The following is a 22,651-nucleotide window of genomic DNA, read 5'->3' on the forward strand; positions in this document are numbered from 1 at the left end:
CTGTGCCGATAAAAATGAATGTTCAACAATGAATGGCGGTTGTGACAGTAATGCCAACTGTATGAACAATGTTGGGTCATTTACTTGTTCTTGTAATACTGGTTACATGGGTGATGGATTTACCTGTACAGATGAAAATGAATGTTCAACAATGAATGGCGGTTGTGACAGTAATGCCAACTGTATGAACAATGTTGGGTCATTTACTTGTTCTTGTAATACTGGTTACATGGGTGATGGATTTACCTGTACAGATGAGAATGAATGTTCAACAATGAATGGCGGTTGTGACAGTAATGCCAACTGTATGAACAATGTTGGGTCATTTACTTGTTCTTGTAATACTGGTTACATTGGCGATGGAATTACCTGTTCAGATGAAAATGAATGTTCAACATTGAATGGCGGTTGTGACAGTAATGCCAACTGTATGAACAATGTTGGGTCATTTACTTGTTCTTGTAATACTGGTTACATGGGTGATGGATTTACCTGTACAGATGAAAATGAATGTTCAACAATGAATGGCGGTTGTGACAGTAATGCCAACTGTATGAACAATGTTGGGTCATTTACTTGTTCTTGTAATACTGGTTACATTGGCGATGGAATTACCTGTTCAGATGAAAATGAATGTTCAACATTGAATGGCGGTTGTGACAGTAATGCCAACTGTATGAACAATGTTGGGTCATTTACTTGTTCTTGTAATACTGGTTACATGGGTGATGGATTTACCTGTGCAGATGAAAATGAATGTTCAACAATGAATGGCGGTTGTGACAGTAATGCCAATTGTATGAACAATGTTGGGTCATTCACTTGTTCTTGTAATACTGGTTACATTGGCGATGGAATTACCTGTTCAGATGAAAATGAATGTTCAACATTGAATGGCGGTTGTGACAGTAATGCCAACTGTATGAACAATGTTGGGTCATTTACTTGTTCTTGTAATACTGGTTACATTGGCGATGGATTTACCTGTGCAGATGAAAATGAATGTTCAACAATGAATGGCGGTTGTGACAGTAATGCCAATTGTATGAACAATGTTGGGTCATTTACTTGTTCTTGTAATACTGGTTACATTGGCGATGGATTCACCTGTGCAGATGAAAATGAATGTTCAACAATGAATGGCGGTTGTGACAGTAATGCCAACTGTATGAACAATGTTGGGTCATTCACTTGTTCTTGTAATACTGGTTACATTGGCGATAGACTTACCTGTGCAGATGAGAATGAATGTTCAACAATGAATGGCGGTTGTGACAGTAATGCCAACTGTATGAACAATGTTGGGTCATTCACTTGTTCTTGTAATACTGGTTACATTGGCGATGGACTTACCTGTGCAGATGAGAATGAATGTTCAACAATGAATGGCGGTTGTGACAGTAATGCCAACTGTATAAACAATGTTGGGTCATTCACTTGTTCTTGTAATACTGGTTACATGGGTGATGGATTTACCTGTACAGATGAAAATGAATGTTCAACAATGAATGGCGGTTGTGACAGTAATGCCAACTGTATGAACAATGTTGGGTCATTTACTTGTTCTTGTAATACTGGTTACATGGGTGATGGATTTACCTGTGCAGATGAAAATGAATGTTCAACAATGAATGGCGGTTGTGACAGTAATGCCAACTGTATGAACAATGTTGGGTCATTCACTTGTTCTTGTAATACTGGTTACATTGGCGATGGACTTACCTGTGCAGATGAAAATGAATGTTCAACAATGAATGGCGGTTGTGACAGTAATGCCAACTGTATGAACAATGTTGGGTCATTTACTTGTTCTTGTAATACTGGTTACATTGGCGATGGACTTACCTGTGCAGATGAGAATGAATGTTCAACAATGAATGGCGGTTGTGACAGTAATGCCAACTGTATGAACAATGTTGGGTCATTCACTTGTTTTTGTAATACTGGTTACATTGGCGATGGACTTACCTGTGCAGATGAGAATGAATGTTCAACAATGAATGGCGGTTGTGACAGTAATGCCAACTGTATGAACAATGTTGGGTCATTCACTTGTTCTTGTAGTACTGGTTACATTGGCGATGGAATTACCTGTGCAGATGAAAATGAATGTTCAACAATGAATGGCGGTTGTGACAGTAATGCCAACTGTATGAACAATGTTGGGTCATTCACTTGTTCTTGTAGTACTGGTTACATTGGCGATGGACTTACCTGTGCAGATGAGAATGAATGTTCAACAATGAATGGCGGTTGTGACAGTAATGCCAACTGTATGAACAATGTTGGGTCATTCACTTGTTCTTGTAATACTGGTTACATGGGTGATGGATTTACCTGTGCAGACATAAATGAATGTGAATTAATGACAGACAATTGCAGTGATGATGCTAATTGTTCAAACACAATTGGATCGTTTACATGCAATTGTTTATTTTATGGGAATGGGATTAATTGTACATATTGTCCAAATGTTTCTCTTATAGATGTGTGTCAACCATTGAACATTTTTGAAAGTTGTCCATTTAATGAACTGTGTTTTTTAGAAACGGCAAGTATGTAAAGATGTGTTATAATCAATTATGTATTGTTTTTTTTTTTAAATAATTCAAGTTATAACTTACTACTTGCTTAGTCAAAAATTAGTATATTAAATTAACTTTCATGATTAAAAAAGTATACTGATTAGTTATATTATGTTGAGAACAGACAATTTATCAGCACAATACAATTGTGATGTTTGTGAGGTAACAACCAGAACAAACTGTGTTGAAGCTCGTGAATTATGTCCAGATGTTCCAAATTATTGTCAACAAGATGGTGTTTGTGGGAACCATATTGGGTCCAACTGCACCTTTAATGGTACCGGGGTTTCTTGTTCATGTTTGGACGGTTTTTCATTTAATGCTACAACGCTTTTGTGTAAGAACTTTACATATATTAATGTTTTAAATAAATAAGAAATCGAAATCTCAAACTGCCTAAGTCAACCTGACACTGATTTAGAGTAACAAATGTAAATTTCCAATCAAATATAGAAAAAATTTATACCGTGAATGTTTTTAAATTTGATGACTTTAAATATGTATTTGTTTTAGATTAGTTACAATAACTTAAAAATATTAGTTATTTTTCTTAAAAGTATTTTTGCAGAATAATTTAAATCCTACTTTAAGGTATTAGAAATCCTTCAACTTTGCCAATTTGGGTAACATCTGTGATTGCTGTGGTTGGTGTAGGTTTCACAGCAACTACAGTCTCAGCTTTAACTTTATTTTTAAGAAATGAGGTAACTTATAATTTATTTAACATTTATTATATATACTTTATTTTTATTACTTTTTACATAAGTTTAATAAAATTAGGCATTGTATTAAATTAATATTTTTTTTTAGTTATCTTAAGGGAGTTTTAAATTTTGATAAATTTGTTTTTGAATATTCTTTTTAAAAATTCATTGTCTTTATTTGTTGAAGTCCTTTTATAATTACCTAACATTTTTATAAATTTATTTTACATGACATTTAAATATAAATTTAACCCTTTTTATTTTAGGTGTGGATTAAATATAAAGTTACCCCTGGTTGAACAAGGTTTTGGTTTTTTTAAATTTGTAAGTTGCCAAACTTATTAGGCAATTTAGCCCAATTGTTTATTTATTTAACTTAAAATATTATTGGTAATTTAATTTCTTAAAATTTTTATTTTAAGTAAATTTCACTTTGACCAAGGTTTGGTTTCGTTTTTTTACAGATTGTAATTTTTATTTTTATATGTAAATTATATAAGTCTACATTTTTAAAAGTATTTTTTAAGTGTTTTTTTACAGGACATTTTTATTTTAGTAGCCTCAATAGGCCTATATAGATTTTTTAATGATTGTTTTGCAACAGTTTAAAACAAATCAATTAAAATTTGACAAACGACTTATTATACTGTGAATTTGTTTACACCGTGAAGTTCAAAATAGTAAAATTTAGGAGGCTGAAAGTTTATCAACCGTAAAGAAGCAATGTTACGTATACAAATGCGATGCTGAGTCATAGAACTCAAAAGGGCAAGAAAACCAATAAAGAAGTTAACTCACCACAATGTAATAAAAATAACCCAAAAAGATATAATGTACTTCAATACTGGAAGTATAGATGACCTAGCTGGTGTGTTGATTCAAAGATCGAGTAGAATTGTTAAATATAAACACACGTCGAGGCCAAGTTGTGAAACCAACAAATACAATAAATATTTCTTTTCTCTGGAATTTAAACTTTAATTTTACTTCCAATGATCGTATTAAAGCCATGAAGTAAAACAATATCACATAAGAATTTTTGTTTTGTTTTTAAACGCTTTTGATGACGCACTATCAAAGTTTGTAAATATTTATATTTTTGGGGGAATGAAATTAACTCGCAAAAATATATATTTTTAATAAAGTTTTAATACTATTGGTAGGTTAGCACAAACGTATGTTTTTGTATTAAGATTTGATGCTTTTTATTAAGGTTTATATAACGTAATAGTAGTTTGACGAGGCGCATTTACATATAAGTAAGTTAGGGTAAAAATAGTTTTTCTTAACCTCAACTAAGAAATTTATAAATAGCCTAAGCAATTTTTATCTGCTAAATTATGCTTCGAAAAACATGAACGAGTATAACAAATTGCAACAAAATTTTTTTTAAACTGTAGTAATTTTATCGACCTAAATATATTACAATAAGAAGAGCGAAAAATGGTTTTTGATTGAGAGACTATAAAATATTTGCATGTTGTTTAAAAAGCGTTTTTATTAAGCTCTATTCGGGGTTTTCTAAAACAAAATTTTTATAAAATCAAAATCTTTTATTTTTATTTTTACAACTGTACATTTTCTTTTGTGTAAAAAAAAATATTTAGGTTCAACAAAAAGTTCTGTAAATATCCAAAAGGATATAGGCTACCGCAATCTGTTTAGCTAGATACTCTATGTATAGAAATCAAAATAATCTTGTTTAATAAAAGTCAGTACACTTATATATATATTCAAGCGTAACACAACTTTATATATAGGAAACAGCCACTTGTTATTATTTTTTATGTTATTTATTTGCGTGTAGAACATGAATAGCTTTAAAATGATGTTGCAAAGAGAGATTATTTTAATAGGTTAGAAGTGGTTTATTTCGTTCACTGTAAAAATTGAGAAATTTAAGAGGTTTGTTTTTATTTTAAATGGTTCAGGTAATAAACTACGCATGAGTTAACATTTAAAAGTTTCGTTTTTTTTAAGGAAGATTAAAAATAAATTTAAGCCTAAAGTCAAAACGCCAAGTGAGGTTTTACTTTTATTTATTTAACTGAGTAATAAAAAATTCTCCTTAAGCAAATTGTAATTTAACCCGGGACCCAATTTTTAGTTTGTTTGTTTTTTGTTATAATTATTTTGTTGGCGGAATGGCGCCGGTCTTGTTATGACGTCATAATCAGTGATAACTAACCGCTTCTTAGCTGTGCAAACGTAACTTGTTACCACAACCAGGAAATATAAATTTTAAAACAAAAATAAAATTAAAAAAACTTAAAACGATTTTTAAAGCACGGAAACGCTAATTTTAAGTTCCCGATTTTTTGTTTTTGACGTAAGACCTGGCGCGATTGTTTTGTGTGGTTAGGGTCAAATTCCCCTTGTCTACGCACGAGACTAAACCCCGTTTTTTTATAAATTTTAGTTCTATTCGATTTTGCTATTACAAATATCAACAAGACTATACAAATATTTATATAAAAAGTTTTCACAATTCAAAATAAATGTTAATTTGTTTGTGTTTTTAAATAAAATTTATTTTTAAATATCGAAACCTAGTGTTGTAAGATTTGGTCGAAATTTAATCTAAAACAAATATCACGTAAAAAGAAATTCTACGGTTGTGGACTAAAATTCTAAAGAAAATCGTTCTTTTGTTAGTTTTATCTCTTTCTATATCGAGATTTAATTTTACTTTTATATGCGGTGATATAGCTTTACGATTATAAAAAATTTTTTTCCACTAAATTTAAATTTTATGAAAATCCCAGAAACATAGCGACAAAAACCCCTTATCTTGTTTGAGTAAACTTTTGCTTAGATCGTTTGCTTCATTGCATTTAAATTGAAAAAAACCTTTGAAAGAAAAAGGGAAAATTGAGCATTTTTACCCATTTTTGTTTGTCGTAGAGTATTAAGTAACATCAGATAAAGTTTTTACGTGTTTTTAGTAACTTAACAGATTAAAGATATGTTTAATTTCAAAATATATTATTATATATAATTAGGTAGTGCAACTTTAACAAAATTTAAGTTAGAATATCCAAAATGTACATTAACTTTTATATTAGCGGTTACATATAATATTAGCTTTACGTTTTAAAAAAATAATTCTTTCAGTTAAAAAAGTGTATTTAAGTTAGACTTATTTGTTGATGTATTTTTGCGCCATATTTAACTTTACTTTACCTTAACCTGCATGCAAATTACGAATATTTTCTCACAGCAGAAGTATGTTGTTACTATTTTTTGTGGTGTAACGGTTGCTGATTTTGTACTTAAAGTTAAATTCAACATAATACGAGATTGTTGTGTTATTATATGTTGCCATATTCAAGAGTAATTGTCATTAAAAAATAATTTTTTTATATAGTTTTACAATTGTAACAAGCAATAAATATAAGGTTTTGCCGAATTTAATTAATTACGTTTGCGTAAGCTTGAGTTGGTTTTAAAAATGCGCTTAGATTTTGCAGAAATATCTTTAATTCATTAAAACCTCATGCACGCACAAATAAGGTTGCTTCAATTTAAAATAATCAAATTACTTGTCTGCTTTTTGTTGCTAATTTAAATAGTTTTTTGCAAGGCGCGTATATAAGAAACTATTTATATGTTATATTTAAAACTACATGTTTTTTTAAAGATTAATTTTTATTAACGTTATGTATAAATGATGCAAAATGTTTAAAAATCCTCAAAAATCGATGTTTAAAATCCCAGTCTTAGCTTTTGTGTTTTGTTTAATAAATACAGGAAATGGACAATTAGCAGGTATTTAGTTAATTACTTGTTTAATAATAATAATAAAAATTTGTTTTTTAAGAAGTTTAAATAGCTGGAAGAATTTAGTAATTAAATACATAATTTAAGGATAAAGTTATTTTTTTAATATTAATGTTGCATAGGGAGTTCCCCTACTATTAAACTTACCACGAGTTTTAAAACTTTGATTATAAAAGGATAATCAGATTAATCCTTTTTTATTATTTTATAGCTCCAGTAGTTGACCCAATAAACGAATCCTCGGTAACTTTTAACAGTTTTCAAGTCAGTTTTTCAAGTGTAGATGATGTTGTTTTATATCAAGTTAGATTCCAATCTCGTTACGATTCCAATAATGTCGGGTTCGTTAACGGAACTAGTACTATAATACTCGTTTCTGTAAGTAAACTGTTTACTATTAAAGTTGACTTTGCTGTATTACTGCCCCTTTATTTGTTAACTTTTTTTTAAACCAATATACCGAACTTTATATTATACACTCATAACTGATGTATTTTAAATCAATGTAATTATGTTTTAATATGTGTAGAGCGATGATGTTCGCTCAAATATTATTTATGATGTCCAAGTCAGAGCTTTTGATAATTTCAGCAATGTCGGAAATTTTAGTGAAATTGTTTCCATCAGAACAGGTTTTTATTTTTTTAAATTTTTTATTAATTTTACTTATAATTTATGCATTGTATAAAAGTAAACCTGAGCAGTGTGATGTAGTAATCAGAACACTTGCTGCACTACTGAGGTCCTGGGTTCGATCCTTACTGCTCTTATGCTGTAGCGCCTATGTGTAAAGCCAGCTCTTAATCGGCAGCAAAATTGTCGGGCAATTATATTTTATAACATCTTAAACTGCTAAAAACAACACATTGGGTCGGTGTAGATGATGTTAATCTATGTTTAGGTCATGAATTTGATCGTACCACATCGAGAATAAATATATAAAAAACACTGTAAAAAAAATTTACCACAAAAAATACTAATGGATTAATTATGTTAGAATTGTTTTGTTTTGGGTGTCTTCAGCCTCACTTTAAGAGCCAGGGCATGAGAACAGTGAAAATTAAACCTAGAACTTGCCAATTTGATGTCAGACAATGGGAAAATGCAAATACATTAGTATTGTGCCTAGTATGGACCATTTCATTTTAAATAGCTTATTTTTACTAATTTTTTATTATAGCTCCATCTGGTGTCAACATCACAAGTTTCATCACTACTCCAGAATTTATCACGGTTTTTATTCAAGAAATACCAGGGGTTATCTCATGGGTGGTTGAATATACAAATACAAGAACTAGTCAAGTTAATACAAGTATTGTACCTGATGATGTACCAGCTAATTCTTCCTATATTGCTATGTGAGTTTATTTTTTTTAGACTAAGTTTTTTTGCTGCATTACGAAACATTGTGATTAATTTGCTTAACAAAATATTTAAATTTTTATTTGGAATAAACCTATCCCAAAAAAGAAATCATTAAGCCAATCGAAATTCTATCAATTTAATGTCTAACTTAAATTTAAGTTTAGATGCATTGTTTGTTTCTTTATAAAATGTTTCAATTAAAATATTACTGTTTGTTTTTTTTGTAGTTTGTTAGATTTAATTCCAAACACTGAATATAACGTGAGAGCTCGGGCATTAGGTGTTCAGGGATTTACATCAAATTTAACTGAATCTCAAAGTCCTTTTGGTGTTTCACAGTTAATTACAACAGGTATTTTTTATATTAAAGTAGGTTTTAGTAACTAAACATTTAAAAAGTGTAGTTTTATTTCTGTATATTTAATATACTTTCACATAATGCTTTTTACATATGTTAAAATAGTTTACTAATAATTTTTTCTATTTATCTAGCAATAAAATCATTTATATTTTGTTATTATAGACATGACATCAGTTTTTGGGCAAGTTAATTCTCTTACTACCACTTTTACTGTAGCTAACAACTCCGATACAACTTTAAGAAATGAGATTTCAACCAACCTCACCTCTGCTTATCAGAGTTTATCTAGCAATGTTTTTAATGTTGTTGTACTTATGTTAATTGATGGATCAATGAATATAGACCATGAGATATTTTTAAATGACAACACAACTACTCCAGACACGAGTGCCTTAAATACAACTAATTTAGATGTTGGTTTATTTGGCTCTAACCAAATTATTACTAGTAAGAAAATTAATAAATAGTTTTTAAAATAACAAACAGAATTTTCGGGAAATTAGATTTTGTTTACTTTTTTTAAGTTATAGATTACTACTTTTTGGATAACAATATATTTTGTAAGCATTAACTTCATACTGGCAGCGTGGCATAATGATTAACTATGTTAGGTCCTGGGTTGGATCTCCATTGTTCTTATGCTGTAGGGGCCTTATGTAAGGTGCTATAACTGGTAAAAGTTTCTAAGCCAACATATAATTAGCAGTTTAATTTTCATGCAATTATTATCCACAATTTTTCAATCTGCCAAAGTAAACTTCAGACTGGGTAAAGGGTAACTAATGTTACTTTATGTTTATGTTGTAAAGTCATTATTATAATTAAATTTATTATGTGTTTAAAAACTGCATTTATCACTAATATTTTAACAAATTTATATTAAGGAACTGGATCATTTCCTGATGGATACATATTTAGTGATAACAATTTAATTGCTTTTGCATCTATCCCACCTTGTTCAACTCAAGATAATAGAACATGGTCTTTGTATAATAACATGGGGTTAGTTGCTTCAACTTTATTTCCTGAAAGTTCAAGTAGTGATGCATCTGCACAAACTCCAGATAGAATAGAATTTAATCAAACAGGTATTTGTCAAAAAAGTTAAGTTATTTGTTTCTCTTTTAAAAAAATATACATGGTAGGTTGTAATAAATTTATATTTATCCAAATGTTTATTATAAATAACAAACTATATTTAATGATTGTATTGTAATTTTAGATTTAACAATCTTGCCCGAGGGTGATACGAATTTTACTATTCTTTTCAATTTAACATCAAACACGATCTATGGAATAAGACAAACTTATTTGATTTATTGTGATACTAGGTTTGAATATAGTAGATTTTATCAAGCTATTCAAAGTTCTGAGTTAAGAAGATATACAATTTTATATACTACTGGTAAGGGTATAAATTAACACATGTATAATAAATACCGGCAGTGTGGTAGTGGTAAGAACACTTGGTACACCACACATGAGGTCGTGGGTTTTATCCCCACTGATCTCATGCTGTAGCGTCCTTGAGTAAGGCGCTATAAACGCTATAAACTCCTGCTGAGCCACCACTTAATCAGCAGTATAATTATCGGGCAATTATAATCTATAATATCCCAAACTGCCACAGGCAACTCGAGACTGGGTCGAAGTAACTGATGTTACCCTTAAAGTCGCGCATTCGACTTTCTCTCATCAAGGATAAAGATATATACAAAGATATACAAAGAAATAACTAAACACTATTAAAACAGTTTAGTTAAAGTGTTTTAAAGTAAAACTGCCATTATTGCTATTACAACAGGAAGTGTAAATATTTTGCATTTTTGAATTATAGTTTAATGTATTTTTCATATAACATTTTTTGTGTTAACATGATTTTGCCATATGACTGAATTACAATATTAGTTTAAATGCCCAAATTATTTTTTAGACCCATCCCCATTAGACCCAAGTAATTTTATATTTACCCCATCCACAAGTGGGACAAGTGCAACTATAACCTTCCCAGCAAGTTTGAGTAGAGCTACAACTTATTTGTTTAGAGTTGATGGAACTCAGACTCAATTACAAGAAAGTCAATTGGACAGCTCAAATAATTATCAGGTAAAATTATTTTTGAATTATTTTGTGTACAGTTTGTATACATTTTAATATCTTAACATGTATGAACTTATTAAGTTGTTTAGATTTTTATCTTCAGGTTATTTTGAACAACCTTACACCAAACACAAACACATCTATTGAGATTCAAGTTTCAGCCAGATCTGCAACAAATGAAATATTAAATTCCTCTTCTACTACTCTTACAGGCTTTACAGGTATTCCTTAAAGGTTTTCTTTGTGTGATTATAAGTCAATTAAAGTATTAGCATAAATCTTGTTTAATGCATTAACTGGAATTTGTCATAACTTGTATGTCAACTTTAGTCTAGACTACCATATTTTTAACTTAATCAAATTATTTACACTATGAACTTAGGAATAATGTCTTTCAAAAAAAAAAACTAAAAATAAACAAGCTTTTTTTCAATATTTTTAGTAAAACCAAATAAATATTTTTTTAAAAAATTTTTTGTTTAGAGGAAAACGAATGCGAACGTGAAATATTTCCTTGTAGTCCTGTTGCCAACTGTACCAACATAATTGGATCATTTACTTGTGCTTGTAATGCTGGATACACTGGCGATGGAGTAAACTGCACAGATATAGATGAATGTGCTTTAATGACAGACAATTGTGATGATAATGCTACTTGTACAAACACGATTGGATCATTTACTTGTGCTTGTAATGCTGGATACACTGGCAATGGAGTAAACTGCACAGATATAGATGAATGTGCTTTAATGACAGACAATTGTGATGATAATGCTACTTGTACAAACACGATTGGATCATTTACTTGTGCTTGTAATGCTGGATACACTGGCAATGGAGTAAACTGCACAGATATAGATGAATGTGCTTTAATGACAGACAATTGTGATGATAATGCTACTTGTACAAACACGATTGGATCATTTACTTGTGCTTGTAATGCTGGATACACTGGCAATGGAGTAAACTGCACAGATATAGATGAATGTGCTTTAATGACAGACAATTGTGATGATAATGCTACTTGTACAAACACGATTGGATCATTTACTTGTGCTTGTAATGCTGGATACACTGGCGATGGAGTAAACTGCACAGATATAGATGAATGTGCTTTAATGACAGACAATTGTGATGATAATGCTACTTGTACAAACACGATTGGATCATTTACTTGTGTTTGTAATGCTGGATTCACTGGCAATGGAGTAAACTGCACAGATATAGATGAATGTGCTTTAATGACAGACAATTGTGATGATAATGCTACTTGTACAAACACGATTGGATCATTTACTTGTGCTTGTAATGCTGGATACACTGGCAATGGAGTAAACTGCACAGATATAGATGAATGTGCTTTAATGACAGACAATTGTGATGATAATGCTACTTGTACAAACACGATTGGATCATTTACTTGTGCTTGTAATGCTGGATACACTGGCAATGGAGTAAACTGCACAGATATAGATGAATGTGCTTTAATGACAGACAATTGTGATGATAATGCTACTTGTACAAACACGATTGGATCATTTACTTGTGCTTGTAATGCTGGATACACTGGCAATGGAGTAAACTGCACAGATATAGATGAATGTGCTTTAATGACAGACAATTGTGATGATAATGCTACTTGTACAAACACGATTGGATCATTTACTTGTGCTTGTAATGCTGGATACACTGGCGATGGAGTAAACTGCACAGATATAGATGAATGTGCTTTAATGACAGACAATTGTGATGATAATGCTACTTGTACAAACACGATTGGATCATTTACTTGTGCTTGTAATGCTGGATTCACTGGCAATGGAGTAAACTGCACAGATATAGATGAATGTGCTTTAATGACAGACAATTGTGATGATAATGCTACTTGTACAAACACGATTGGATCATTTACTTGTGCTTGTAATGCTGGATACACTGGCGATGGAGTAAACTGCACAGATATAGATGAATGTGCTTCAATGACAGACAATTGTGATGATAATGCTACTTGTACAAACACGATTGGATCATTTACTTGTGCTTGTAATGCTGGATACACTGGCGATGAAGAAAACTGCACAGATATAGATGAATGTGCTTTAATGACAGACAATTGTGATGATAATGCTACTTGTACAAACACGATTGGATCATTTACTTGTGCTTGTAATGTTGGGTACACTGGCGATGGAGTAAACTGCACAGACATAGATGAATGTGCTTTAATGATGGACAATTGTAGTGATGGTAATGCTACTTGTACAAACACAATTGGATCATTTACTTGTGCTTGTAATGCTGGATACACTGGCAATGGAGTAAACTGCACAGACATAGATGAATGTGCTTCAATGACAGACAATTGTGATGATAATGCTACTTGTACAAACACAATTGGATCATTTACTTGTGCTTGCAATTCGGGATACACTAGCGATGGAGTAAACTGCACAGACATAGATGAATGTGCTTTAATGATGGACAATTGTAGTGATGGTAATGCTACCTGTACAAACACAATTGGATCATTTACTTGTGCTTGTAATGCTGGATACACTGGCGATGGAGTAAACTGCACAGACATAGATGAATGTGCTTTAATGATGGACAATTGTAGTGATGGTAATGCTACTTGTACAAACACAATTGGATCATTTACTTGTGCTTGTAATGCTGGATACACTGGCGATGGAGTAAACTGCACAGATTTAGATGAATGTGCTTTAATGACAGACAATTGTGATGATAATGCTACTTGTACAAACTTGATTGGATCATTTACTTGTGCTTGTAATGTTGGGTACACTGGCGATGGAGAAAACTGCACAAACATAGATGAATGTGCTTTAATGATGGACAATTGTAGTGATGGTAATGCTACTTGTACAAACACAATTGGATCATTTACTTGTGCTTGTAATGCTGGATACACTGGCGATGGAGTAAACTGCACAGACATAGATGAATGTGCTTCAATGACAGACAATTGTGATGATAATGCTACTTGTACAAACACAATTGGATCATTTACTTGTGGTTGTAATGCTGGATTCACTGGCAATGGAGTAAACTGCACAGATATAGATGAATGTGCTTTAATGACAGACAATTGTGATGATAATGCTACTTGTACAAACACGATTGGATCATTTACTTGTGCTTGTAATGCTGGATACACTGGCGATGGAGTAAACTGCACAGATATAGATAAATGTGCTTTAATGACAGACAATTGTGATGATAATGCTACTTGTACAAACACGATTGGATCATTTACTTGTGCTTGTAATGCTGGATACACTGGCGATGGAGTTAACTGCACAGATATAGATGAATGTGCTTTAATGACAGACAATTGTGATGATAATGCTACTTGTACAAACACGATTGGATCATTTACTTGTGCTTGTAATGTTGGGTACACTGGCGATGGAGTAAACTGCACAGACATAGATGAATGTGCTTTAATGATGGACAATTGTAGTGATGGTAATGCTACTTGTACAAACACAATTGGATCATTTACTTGTGCTTGTAATGCTGGATTCACTGGCAATGGAGTAAACTGCACAGATATAGATGAATGTGCTTTAATGACAGACAATTGTGATGATAATGCTACTTGTACAAACACGATTGGATCATTTACTTGTGCTTGTAATGCTGGATACACTGGCGATGAAGAAAACTGCACAGATATAGATGAATGTGCTTTAATGACAGACAATTGTGATGATAATGCTACTTGTACAAACACGATTGGATCATTTACTTGTGCTTGTAATGTTGGGTACACTGGCGATGGAGTAAACTGCACAGACATAGATGAATGTGCTTTAATGATGGACAATTGTAGTGATGGTAATGCTACTTGTACAAACACAATTGGATCATTTACTTGTGCTTGTAATGCTGGATACACTGGCGATGGAGTAAACTGCACAGACATAGATGAATGTGCTTTAATGATGGACAATTGTAGTGATGGTAATGCTACTTGTACAAATACGATTGGATCATTTACTTGTGCTTGTAATGCTGGATACACTGGCAATGGAGTAAACTGCACAGACATAGATGAATGTGCTTCAATGACAGACAATTGTGATGATAATGCTACTTGTACAAACACAATTGGATCATTTACTTGTGCTTGCAATTCGGGATACACTAGCGATGGAGTAAACTGCACAGACATAGATGAATGTGCTTTAATGATGGACAATTGTAGTGATGGTAATGCTACCTGTACAAACACAATTGGATCATTTACTTGTGCTTGTAATGCTGGATACACTGGCGATGGAGTAAACTGCACAGACATAGATGAATGTGCTTTAATGATGGACAGTTGTAGTGATGGTAATGCTACTTGTACAAACACAATTGGATCATTTACTTGTGCTTGTAATGCTGGATACACTGGCGATGGAGTAAACTGCACAGATTTAGATGAATGTGCTTTAATGACAGACAATTGTGATGATAATGCTACTTGTACAAACACGATTGGATCATTTACTTGTGCTTGTAATGTTGGGTACACTGGCGATGGAGAAAACTGCACAAACATAGATGAATGTGCTTTAATGATGGACAATTGTAGTGATGGTAATGCTACTTGTACAAACACGATTGGATCATTTACTTGTGCTTGTAATGCTGGATACACTGGCAATGGAGTAAACTGCACAGACATAGATGAATGTGCTTCAATGACAGACAATTGTGATGATAATGCTACTTGTACAAACACAATTGGATCATTTACTTGTGCTTGTAATGCTGGATTCACTGGCAATGGAGTAAACTGCACAGATATAGATGAATGTGCTTTAATGACAGACAATTGTGATGATAATGCTACTTGTACAAACACGATTGGATCATTTACTTGTGCTTGTAATGCTGGATACACTGGCGATGGAGTAAACTGCACAGATATAGATAAATGTGCTTTAATGACAGACAATTGTGATAATAATGCTACTTGTACAAACACGATTGGATCATTTACTTGTGCTTGTAATGCTGGATACACTGGCGATGGAGTTAACTGCACAGATATAGATGAATGTGCTTTAATGACAGACAATTGTGATGATAATGCTACTTGTACAAACACAATTGGATCATTTACTTGTGCTTGTAATGTTGGGTACACTGGCGATGGAGTAAACTGCACAGACATAGATGAATGTGCTTTAATGATGGACAATTGTAGTGATGGTAATGCTACTTGTACAAACACAATTGGATCATTTACTTGTGCTTGTAATGCTGGATACACTGGCGATGGAGTAAACTGCACAGACATAGATGAATGTGCTTTAATGATGGACAATTGTAGTGATGGTAATGCTACTTGTACAAACACGATTGGATCATTTACGTGTGCTTGTAATGCTGGATACACTGGCAATGGAGTAAACTGCACAGACATAGATGAATGTGCTTCAATGACAGACAATTGTGATGATAATGCTACTTGTACAAACACAATTGGATCATTTACTTGTGCTTGCAATTCAGGATACACTAGCGATGGAGTAAACTGCACAGACATAGATGAATGTGCTTTAATGATGGACAATTGTAGTGATGGTAATGCTACCTGTACAAACACAATTGGATCATTTACTTGTGCTTGTAATGCTGGATACACTGGCGATGGAGTAAACTGCACAGACATAGATGAATGTGCTTTAAAGATGGACAATTGTAGTGATGGTAATGCTACTTGTACAAACACAATTGGATCATTTACTTGTGCTTGTAATGCTGGATACACTGGCGATGGAGTAAACTGCACAGATTTAGATGAATGTGCTTTAATGACAGACAATTGTGATGATAATGCTACTTGTACAAACACGATTGGATCAATTACTTGTGCTTGTAATGTTGGGTACACTGGCGATGGAGAAAACTGCACAGACATAGATGAATGTGCTTTAATGATGGACAATTGTAGTAATGGTAATGCTACTTGTACAAACACAATTGGATCATTTACTTGTGCTTGTAATGCTGGATACACTGGCGATGGAGTAAACTGCATAGATATAGATGAATGTGCTTTAATGACAGACAATTGTGATGATAATGCTACTTGTACAAACACGATTGGATCATTTACTTGTGCTTGTAATGCTGGATACACTGGCGATGGAGTTAACTGCACAGATATAGATGAATGTGCTTTAATGACAGACAATTGTGATGATAATGCTACTTGTACAAACACGATTGGATCATTTACTTGTGCTTGTAATGCTGGATACACTGGCGATGGAGTAAACTGCACAGATATAGATGAATGTGCTTTAATGACAGACAATTGTGATGATAATGTTACTTGTACAAACACGATTGGATCATTTACTTGTGCTTGTAATGCTGGATACACTGGCGATGGAGTAAACTGCACAGATATAGATGAATGTGCTGTAATGACAGACAATTGTGATGATAATGCTACTTGTACAAACACGATTGGATCATTTACTTGTGCTTGTAATGCTGGATACACTGGCGATGGAGTAAACTGCACAGATATAGATGAATGTGCTTTAATGACAGACAATTGTGATGATAATGCTACTTGTTCAAACATGATTGGATCATTTACTTGTGCTTGTAATGCTGGATACACTGGCGATGGAGTAAACTGCACAGATATAGATGAATGTGCTTTAATGACAGACAATTGTGATGATAATGTTACTTGTACAAACACGATTGGATCATTTACTTGTGCTTGTAATGCTGGATACACTGGCGATGGAGTAAACTGCACAGATATAGATGAATGTGCTTTAATGACAGACAATTGTGATGATAATGCTACTTGTACAAACACGATTGGATCATTTACTTGTGCTTGTAATGCTGGATACACTGGCGATGGAGTAAACTGCACAGATATAGATGAATGTGCTTTAATGACAGACAATTGTGATGACAATGCTACTTGTACAAACACGAGTGGATCATTTACTTGTGCTTGTAATGCTGGATACACTGGCGATGGAGTTAACTGCACAGATATAGATGAATGTGCTTTAATGACAGACAATTGTGATGATAATGCTACTTGTACAAACACGATTGGATCATTTACTTGTGCTTGTAATACTGGATACACTGGCGATGGAGTAAACTGCACAGATATAGATGAATGTGCTTTAATGACAGACAATTGTGATGATAATGCTACTTGTACAAACACGATTGGATCATTTACTTGTGCTTGTAATGCTGGATACACTGGCGATGGAGTAAACTGCACAGACATAGATGAATGTGCTTTAATGATGGACAATTGTAGTGATGGTAATGCTACTTGTACAAACACGATTGGATCATTTACTTGTGCTTGTAATGCTGGATACACTGGCGATGGAGTAAACTGCACAGACATAGATGAATGTGCTTTAATGACAGACAATTGTGATGATAATGCTACTTGTACAAACATGATTGGATCATTTACTTGTGCTTGTAATGCTGGATACACTGGCGATGGAGTAAACTGCACAGATATAGATGAATGTGCTTTAATGACAGACAATTGTGATGATAATGCTACTTGTACAAACACGATTGGATCATTTACTTGTGCTTGTAATGCTGGATACACTGGCGATGGAGTAAACTGCACAGATATAGATGAATGTGCTTTAATGACAGACAATTGTGATGATAATGCTACTTGTACAAACACGATTGGATCATTCACTTGTGCTTGTAATGCTGGATACACTGGCGATGGAGTAAACTGCACAGACATAGATGAATGTGCTTTAATGATGGACAATTGTAGTGATGGTAATGCTACCTGTACAAACACAATTGGATCATTTACTTGTGCTTGTAATGCTGGATACACTGGTGATGGAGTAAACTGCACAGACATAGATGAATGTGCTTTAATGATGGACAATTGTAGTGATGGTAATGCTACTTGTACAAACACGATTGGATCATTTACTTGTGCTTGTAATGCAGGATACACTGGCAATGGAGTAAACTGCACAGATATAGATGAATGTGCTTTAATGACAGACAATTGTGATGATACTGCTACTTGTACAAACACGATTGGATCATTTACTTGTGCTTGTAATGCTGGATACACTGGCGATGGAGTAAACTGCACAGATATAGATGAATGTGCTTTAATGACAGACAATTGTGATGATAATGCTACTTGTACAAACTTGATTGGATCATTTACTTGTGCTTGTAATGCTGGATACACTGGCGATGGAGTAAACTGCACAGATATAGATGAATGTGCTTTAATGACAGACAATTGTGATGATAATGCTACTTGTACAAACACAATTGGATCATTTACTTGTGCTTGTAATGCTGGATATACTGGCGATGGAGTAAACTGTACAGATATAGATGAATGTGCTTTAATGACAGACAATTGTGATGATAATGCTACTTGTACAAACACGATTGGATCATTTACTTGTGCTTGTAATGCTGGATACACTGGCGATGGAGTAAACTGCACAGATATAGATGAATGTGCTTTAATGACAGACAATTGTGATGATAATGTTACTTGTACAAACACGATTGGATCATTTACTTGTGCTTGTAATGCTGGATACACTGGCGATGGAGTAAACTGCACAGATATAGATGAATGTGCTTTAATGACAGACAATTGTGATGATAATGCTACTTGTACAAACACGATTGGATCATTTACTTGTGCTTGTAATGCTGGATACACTGGCGATGGAGTAAACTGCACAGACATAGATGAATGTGCTTTAATGACAGACAATTGTGATGATAATGCTACTTGTACAAACACGATTGGATCATTTACTTGTGCTTGTAATGTTGGGTACACTGGCGATGGAGTAAACTGCACAGACATAGATGAATGTGCTTTAATGATGGACAATTGTAGTGATGGTAATGCTACTTGTACAAACACGATTGGATCATTTACTTGTGCTTGTAATGCTGGATACACTGGCGATGGAGTAAACTGCACAGACATAGATGAATGTGCTTTAATGACAGACAATTGTGATGATAATGCTACTTGTACAAACACAATTGGATCATTTACTTGTGCTTGCAATTCGGGATACACTGGCGATGGAGTAAACTGCACAGACATAGATGAATGTGCTTTAATGATGGACAATTGTAGTGATGGTAATGCTACTTGTACAAACACAATTGGATCATTTACTTGTGCTTGTAATACTGGATATTCTGGCGATGGAGTAAACTGCACTGATGAAAATGAATGTACATTAATGACAGACAATTGTGCAAATAATGCTAATTGTTCAAACACAATTGGATCGTTTACATGTACTTGTATTCATTTATTTGATGGAAATGGAACTGTTTGTGAATTTTGTCCAGACATTTCTCGAGAAACTTTGTGTAACAATTCTCTAAGTTGTTTATTTCATGATAGTTGTTCAATAGTATCTGGGGGTAAGTTTAAAATTTGTTATTTTTGTACTATATTTTTATACTATTAAGTGTAACAACATAACTTAATAATTTTTATATAGTTTTCTTTTGATGTGAGAAGTATTTAAATACGTTTAAATTTTTTTTGAAATGTTTTATCAGTATAGTCAAATTTAAATACTGTTATTTGGGGATGACAGATAATGTAGCAGCACAATACAATTGTGATATCTGTGAGGTTACAATTAGAACAAACTGTGTTGAAGCTCGTGAAATATGTCCACATGTTCCAAATTATTGTCAACAAGATGGTGTTTGTGGGAACCATGTTGGGTCCAACTGCATCTTGAATGGTTCCGGGTTTTCTTGTTCATGTTTGGAAGGTTTTACTTTTAATGTCGGAAGAACAGTATGTAAGAATTTAATCTTATTTTATTTATACTGATAAGGTTAGAAATATGTCTTTTATGTTTGTATGCGTAGTGGTTGTCATTATGTGTTCTGGGTTGGATTCTTCTTTTTATTAAGTAAAAGAACATATATTAGGGGTTATAATCTGCTGTAATTTTTGTTCATTTAAAAAACTTTAGCAAGGTTCTTTAGCAAGTTACCCAGCAGACTATAAATTCATAATTATTAAAAATGTACAAATTACATATGTTAAGGTATTGAAGAGCCCTCAAATGCTTTGCCTGGGTGGCTTATTGCTGTGATTGTTCTTATAGTGGTGGTCTATACTGTTATTATAGTCCTAGCTCTGACTTTATTTTTAAGAAATCAGGTAAATTATTTTTAAGAATTATATATATTTATATATACAACATTTTTATGTGTTTTATTATGTTTTAAAAATTGATAAGTAAGTTTTATATAAAGTTTATAATATTTTGTTTCAGTTATCTTGACAGAATGTTCAAAATCTACCTAATTGGTATTATATTGCTTTGGCATGCAACTGGATTAAAAATGCTTAAGAATGTTAAATTATTATTTTAATATTTAATATGTTAAAAAGAAGATATAACATTTGAAAATTAAATTCCTCTAGAAACTAGTTATTACAATGCATAACATATATAATAGTGCATGTTATGATATTACTGATACCCACAATTTTGTGTTGTATAGTAGATTAGTTTATGTAGCCTTAAATTTTTTTTCATTTTTTGTTTAGAAATCGAAAATATATAAGGTTACCTCCACACATCGTTAACAACACACTCTACTGGAGACTCAAGGAAATAATTGTAGATTAACCCAGAATTGTAAAAATATTTATCCTTTAAATTATAAAAAAAGTTTGAACGTTATAGTATATTAGGCAATGCAGTTAATTTTACTTGTATGTTAGGTTAGTTTAGGCCATGTTACTATGCAAATGTTTATAAAATACCATATGCACTTTTAAAAATAATTTCATTTTTTCTGTAATATCTGAAGTTTTTTGATTTACTTTAATATGTTTTATATTTATACTTAAAACTTACTAGTATTTTCTTTTATGCTTGGCTATGATTGCTAAAATATAGTATATGCCAATTAAAAACTTTTGTTCGGTATTAAATGTATTATGTTAAATGCCTACAAATTCTAAATAAGAAATATGTTTAAACTTCTTTTACCCATCTTTCCTTAAAATATGTAAAACAATACTGTTATAAGGACATTTTTTTACTATATTACTATATTAGGGGATTTTTTTGCGTATGTTTACAATTTTTAACAGTTTTTCAAGCGTAGATGATGCTGTTTTATATTGAGTTAGATTTTAATCTTGTCCTAGTTCCAATAATGTCATAAATATTCATTTTTAGTTTGTTTGTTTTTTGTTATAATTATTTTGTTGGCAAGATGGCGCCGGTCTTGTTATGACGTCATAATCAGTGATAATCATCCACTTCTTAGCTGTGCAAACGTAACTTGTTACCACAACCAGGAAATATAAATTTTAAAACAAAAATAAAATCAACAAAACTTAAAACAATTTTTAAAGCACGGAAACGCTAATTTTAAGTTCTCGATTTTTTGTTTATGACGTAAGAAGTGGCGAGATTGTTTTGTGTGGTTAGGGTCGAATTTCCCTTGTCTACGCACGAGACAAATTTTAATTCTATTCGATTTTGCTTTTACAAATATCAACAAGACTATACAAATATTTATATAAAAAGCTTACCAATTCAAAATAAATGTTAATTTGTTTGTGATTTTAAGTAAAATTTATTTTTAAATATCGAAACGTAGTGTTGTAAGATTTGGTCGTAATTTAATCTAAAACAAATGTCACGTAAAAAGAA

At 32.3% G+C, this 22,651-nt stretch overlaps 1 protein-coding gene across 1 annotated transcript; it reads left to right on the plus strand.

Moving 5' to 3' along the window:
- Window positions 1–6,926: 6,926 nt before the first annotated feature.
- On the plus strand, window positions 6,927–21,331 carry LOC145749773 (uncharacterized). The gene is made up of 19 exons (XM_082565634.1): window positions 6,927–7,057; window positions 7,281–7,447; window positions 7,599–7,701; window positions 8,250–8,427; window positions 8,662–8,786; window positions 8,958–9,242; window positions 9,680–9,883; window positions 10,018–10,200; window positions 10,729–10,901; window positions 10,999–11,116; window positions 11,379–11,552; window positions 11,625–13,382; window positions 13,878–16,195; window positions 16,265–16,511; window positions 16,986–19,652; window positions 20,199–20,378; window positions 20,558–20,740; window positions 21,023–21,138; window positions 21,266–21,331. Exons 1-19 carry the CDS (start codon window positions 6,967–6,969, stop codon window positions 21,329–21,331), a joined length of 9,336 nt encoding a protein of 3,111 aa, XP_082421760.1. The 5' UTR covers window positions 6,927–6,966.
- Window positions 21,332–22,651: the final 1,320 nt, after the last annotated feature.

Source organism: Corella eumyota, chromosome 4 (genome assembly GCF_963082875.1).
Source record: "Corella eumyota chromosome 4, kaCorEumy4.1, whole genome shotgun sequence".
Taxonomy (NCBI): Eukaryota; Metazoa; Chordata; class Ascidiacea; order Phlebobranchia; family Corellidae; genus Corella; species Corella eumyota.